Here is a 5,776-nt window from a genome sequence, read left to right as displayed (position 1 = left end):
GTTTTTGATCTCCTACACATAGAACTTTGGGGGCTATACCACACAGTGACCCATGATAATTACAAATATTTTCTTACAATAGTTGATGACTTCAGTAGGTCCACATGGACATATCTCCTAAGCTGTAAAAGCAACACTCTTCAAGTGCTGAAAAATTTTGTATGCATGATAGAAAACCAGTTCAGTTCTTCCATTAAGTCCATGAGGTCTGATAATGGACTAGAGTTTGTCAACAATGAAACCTCATCATTCTTCAATTCCAAAGGCATTATACACCAGAAAACTTGTCCATACACACCTCAACAGAATGGTGTGGTGGAAAAGAAACGCAGATATTNTGGCCACTAAAAGAATACACATTTCCAGGGATGTACAATTCCATGAGCATGTTTTTCCTTTTATTGTGTCTTCTGATCACACTTCTTTTCCTTGTGTCTTGCCATCCTTTCACTCTGATCATACATGTGTGGGTCACAAAGATGATACTTTGAGTAACAGTCAGTCACCAAATGGGACCGCACCAAGTTCTGTCACCAACACTTTGTCACCAAATGATCAAAATGTTTCCTCACCTTTTGATCAAGGTAACTCCCCACCTGTTGATACAAATTCTTCTGAAAATTCACCCAGTCCTTCAGACACTTCAGATCACCATTCCACCAATACTCTAAACACTAGTAATGATACAAGACCATCCAGAACAGTCAAAACACCAAGTTACCTGAATGAATATGTGTACTCTCTTCCAAATCTAAAGAAAAATACCTCACACACTATCTTACTAAATTTTACCCCTTCAAACCATCAACACATCTGTTTTACTGCCTTGAATAACAATAGTCAGCATATGATGAGAAGTATTTCACATGATTCTGAACCAACTTCTTATGAGGAGGCAGCCTTAAACCCTGCATGGCAAGCTGCCATGACACAAGAGTTTGAGGCTTTATATGCTAACCATACATGGGATCTAGTTACATTGCCTGCAGGTAAGAAAGCTATAGGATGCAAATGGGTGTATAAAATCAAACACAAATCAGATGGGACTGTTGAAAGATTTAAAGCAAGACTTGTAGTGAAAGGATACACACAACAAGCAGGAATAGACTACAATGAAACATTCTCTCCAGTTGTCAAGATGACAACTGTTAGGACCCTGATTAGAATAGCAGTTAAAAGAGGCTGGGACTTGTTTCTATTGGATGTAAACAACGCATTTTTACATGGAGATCTACATGAATAAATGTTTATGGAGGTACCACAAGGACTGCAAATTGAGGTTCCTGACCTAGTTTGCAAGTTGAACAAGTCCTTATATGGACTAAAACAGGCAAGCAGGCAATGGTATGACAAGCTAACTACAACATTATGCACCAGGGGTTTTAGACATTCAGAAAATAATTACTCCTTGTTCTATAAAAAGAATGGGTTTTCAATTGTATTTGTAGCTGTCTACGTTGATGATGTGATTCTTACAGGGACAGATATAGAAGAAATTAAGGCACTAAAGTCTTTCCTCCATGATCAGTTTAAAATCAAGGATCTGGGGAAATTGCACTACTTTTTGGACTGGAAGTGTTCTACAAAAGCAATGGGGTTCTCATTTCACAAAGGAAGTTCACTGCAGATTTGTTAAGAGAATATGACAGTCAATACACCACAGTCACTTCTCCTCTAGATTGCACTCTCAAGTTGAAGGCAGAAGAGGGAACCTTACTGGAATATCCTACTTACTATAGAAAATTAGTTGGGAAGCTTAATTTCCTTACCAATACAAGGTTAGATATTGCCTATAGTGTACAACACTTAAGCTAGTTCATGTAAACACCTAGAGAGCCACACCTTAAGGATGTTTTCCATGCCTTGAGGTATCTTAAGAATAATCCATCCTTGGGCATTTTCCTCTCCAACGATCCAGATTGCACTGTAAAAGCCTACCGTGATTTAGACTGGGCTTCATGCCCTGATTCTAGACGATCAGTGAGTGGATATCTAGTCTTACTGGGGGATAGTCCTATTAGCTAGAAGTCCAAGAAGCAGGAAACAGTCTCCCTCTCCTCTGCAGAAACAGAATACAGATCAATTAGGAAGGTGGTTGGAGAATTAGTCTGGCTCAAACGGCTGCTAGAAGCATTGACAGTACCTTGCCTACATCCTATACCAGTCTTTTGTGATAGACAGGCTGCACTACACATGGCAAGAAACCCAGTGTTTTATGAACATACCAATCATATAGAGGTAGATTGTTATTTTGTCCGCGACAAGTTGTACGATGGCCTCATCACCTTACATCACATTTCCACAGATATTCAACTAGCAGACATTCTTACCAAGGCCTTGACAGGCATCAAGCATAGTTCTGTTCTCAGCAAGTTGGCAGTGAGTTCCTCCCCTCCAACTTGAGGGGGGGTATTAAGAGTATCAGTTGTATTTATATGTATAGTCATATTCATAGTTAGTCAACAAAATAGAGTATACTAGTAAGGGTATTCTTGTAATTAGCTAATGGTAGTTGTCATTACATTTGCACATGTACATATAGGATATACGATGAAGAATGAAATCAGATTTCTTCTCCCAAAATATCTTTCTTCTAGAAATCTCTATTGTTCTCTCTTCTTCTCTCGTTTGAGCTCAACTGCCACAACAATGGCAGCTTGAGATTACATTTGATCTCTCAGTTCTAACAATTGGCACAAATAACCACCATTGATTTGATCTATTCCGAGATATCTGCCGTGATCCTCGACCGGTTACGTATATCTCGCTTTTTTGTTACTGTGCTTCGTTCGAAGTCTGTCACATATGACCTTGGTTGCTATACCTCTCGATTTCGGGAGGCACTTCGATCTTGATGCCCCGTCCTCGAGCTTGGGTCTGATTCATTATGAGGCTACCCCCCGATTCAACTCTCTTGTCTCGATTAAATAGAAAAATCGGGTAGGCTCGATTTTGACCGTATACAGATAGTCCCCTCGTTTCTTGGAATGTAATGAGGAGAAACAAAATGAGGCTTTTATTTTATACCTTGATCTATCATGACGTCATCCTCGTGACGTAGGCGACGGAAGCGACTGAAGCGTCGTGTCGTTGCGGTTCCTAAAACGATTAATGAGTGTCAGTTGATGATCGGCCATTAACAACCTTGAACTGTCGCCGTGAAACCCATGAATAGATCCCTTTTCCATTTTTTAACTTTTACCTTCAATCTCTTCCGCTCTAATCTTCAGTACTCTTTGCATTTCCCAAGTTCTTCTTCACAAATTGTCAAGTTTTTTTACTAATCTCTTCTTAATACGCCAAATCTACCACTAGGTTACTACCCGTTCTTAAAAAATGGCTAAGACTTCCAAAACTGTCCCTCATAAAGAAACCACCTCTGCATCAAGACCCGCTAGCACCGCGACAGCGGCGGAATATCCTCTTACTGACTTCGTTCCGACGAAGTGTGCGACTGCCTCCGATTTCAAGGTGGAAAACACACCTTCGACACCTGGGCGATGTGAGCCCATGTCGAGATACACGTGTACAATTACTGAGCGCCTCCTCGAGAAGGTAAAAGAGGAGTGCAACTAGGTTGGCAAGGATGTTGTAATGCCTAGCCCTAAAGAATCCATCACTACTTACAAGAAGGGGTATTTGACCGTCTACACCTACCCTTTCACAATAAGTCCCTTGGACCCTATCATCGTTGCCTTCTGTAAGAGGTACGATGTCACTCTAGGCCAGATCCATCCATCGTTTTGGAGGATTGTGCTTCTTCTCCGATTCTTCGTATGTAAGATCGAGGGGCATCCTTTTACCCTCGATCATCTCAATGATCAAGCCTTATCGTCGAGCTACCAAACCCCCGTTCTCTAGTATAGACGAGAATCGAGACCGAGGTTGGATGGGCAGGTTCATGCGAATAAGGACCTCGGACCTGATCCCCGCCGGAGTTATGCCGTTCCTTGAGAGGTGGAACATGGCACATATGTGTTTTCTTGGCCTTACGAGTACCTATTATTGCCGTTCCTGCTTTCTTCTCTTCCCCTCATCTAAATTTTTTTTGTGTTCAGCCAGGGCTGTTATGCCGAGAGTGATCCCGACCTGAGGCGATGGGTCGAGGTATTGGTGTCTCAAAAAGTATACTCCGAGCGCGCCTGGATGGAGTTGTCGAGAGGCCGATGGGAGGCTCGAAACCATGGTAATTTTCTTTTTTTTCCTTTGCAAAGTTTCCATTCGTGCTTTATTTTTGTACTTGTTCATTTTTCTCATTTTGCAGGTCTTGGGAAGGATGCGCCGATGAGGCCCCCTTCTGCTGAAGAAATGGCGCTTCTTTCTGCATCTGCCCCGAAGCAGGGCAAGGAGAAGAAAAGAAAAGTGGCTCCGAGCTCCTCAAGCCCGAAGAAGAAAAAACCAGCCAGAAGACCCCGCAAACCAAAGGGGGAGGTCATCCCCTTAACTCTAGAGTCCGTCCACCAGTTAGCGAATGAGATCGAAGATGAGTATGAAGAAGAAGATTCTATTTTGGTGCGTCGGGTGCGGGCCAACGTCGAGGTTCAAAGAACCACTGAACGGGCGAGGGTCAAAGCTACTTTGCCCCGGCCCACTGAGTCAACGAGAGTTGAAGATGCCTCACCTCATGATAGAGAGGCCCTCGAGGAGCCAGTTGTGATTGGGGCAGAAACCGAGCTCGAGGATCCCTAGAATTAAGGTGATTCCTCCAAAGATACACTTGTGGAGATAGTGGCCGGGGATTCCTCCTCATTCCCTCTAGTCCCGAATTCGATGATTCGTGATGACCATGCTGCGGAGACTTGTCACGGAGATGGGGCCCAGGGCAAGGAAGACTTTTTTCGTGGTTATTTTGCTGACGTTGAAGACGTTACTGGTTTGGGTGGTTTGGTCGTACCAAAGAAAAGCTCGAATGAGGCCCTCAAGCTATATATTGACCAATCAGTTCTCGGCTCCCAGCGTTGATCCAGACCAGGAACAGCCTCTTATCATCTCGACCCCGGAGGATACACAAGTTTTTTCTGCCTCCGTAGGGGTAGCAAGCTACCTTCTATGTCTGGTCACTGAAGAGGAACAAGCCAAAATGGACGCAGTGGATGTCGCATGCTTGTTCAACGAGGCCCATCATGCCCTAAATCGGGTAAGTTCAAGGGTCATTATCTTTTCATGATTTTTGTCTCATAAATATCCCTAACATTACTTCTTTTATTGCAGGCTTCGGTGTTGCACCACGAGGCCTTTCTTCGAGCCCGAGAGGAACGCGAGGTCGAGGTTCAAGGCCTTACTGAGAAGTGCAACACTTATAAAGTTTCAGTGAGAAGCTTCAGGTGGACCTGTTGGAGGCTCGGAACGCACATGAAGAGATGGCCGAGCAGGTATTCCGAATTCTTCATGATAGTGAGGACGAATTGGAGATAACGACTAACAAACCCATTCTGCAAGATCGACAGAGGCTCGAACAAATCAAAGGCTTTCAAGGGAAAATAGACAAAGTGCGAGCTGAGGCCGAGCGGTTTAAGGGGTGTATGGACATCCTGGCTGCACAAAAGGATACCGTTCAGGCAGAGTTAGATTCTGCCAAGTCGCAACTTCGTCAGGCAAAGGACAAAACCTCGGCCCAAGCGAAGAAGGCTGAGGAACTCGAAGCCAACCTAGCCAAGTTGGCCGAGGAACTCGACGTCGCTAGATCCGAAGTGGTTGCGGCCATTAATAAGGCCCAGGCTATCGCGGATCACTACAAAGCTGACGCTGAGGCCACCCCTGAGCAAGCCAGGACATC

The 5,776-nt window shown here is 43.9% G+C and overlaps 2 protein-coding genes across 2 annotated transcripts; both read left to right on the top strand.

Annotated features, from left to right (window-relative positions):
• On the top strand, positions 308-1,243 carry LOC109236076. Its single transcript, XM_019402301.1, has one exon. The coding sequence runs from the start codon at positions 308-310 to the stop codon at positions 1,241-1,243; it is 936 nt and encodes a 311-aa protein (XP_019257846.1).
• Positions 1,244-2,403, top strand: LOC109236075. Its single transcript, XM_019402299.1, has 2 exons — positions 1,244-1,616; positions 2,066-2,403. Exons 1-2 carry the CDS (start codon positions 1,244-1,246, stop codon positions 2,401-2,403), a joined length of 711 nt encoding a protein of 236 aa, XP_019257844.1.

Source organism: Nicotiana attenuata, chromosome 12 (assembly GCF_001879085.1).
Source record: "Nicotiana attenuata strain UT chromosome 12, NIATTr2, whole genome shotgun sequence".
Classification (NCBI taxonomy): Eukaryota; Viridiplantae; Streptophyta; class Magnoliopsida; order Solanales; family Solanaceae; genus Nicotiana; species Nicotiana attenuata.
This window is presented reverse-complemented; position numbering and strand designations above follow the sequence as displayed.

Coding starts and splice junctions, on each gene's coding strand:
- LOC109236075 (XM_019402299.1), top strand. CDS start 1,244: ATGTTTATGGAGGTACCACAAGGACTGCAAATTGAGGTTCCTGACCTA. Junction 1,617..2,065: donor GTTCTCATTTCACAAAGGAA/GTTCACTGCAGA, acceptor TCTCCTCTGCAG/AAACAGAATACAGATCAATT.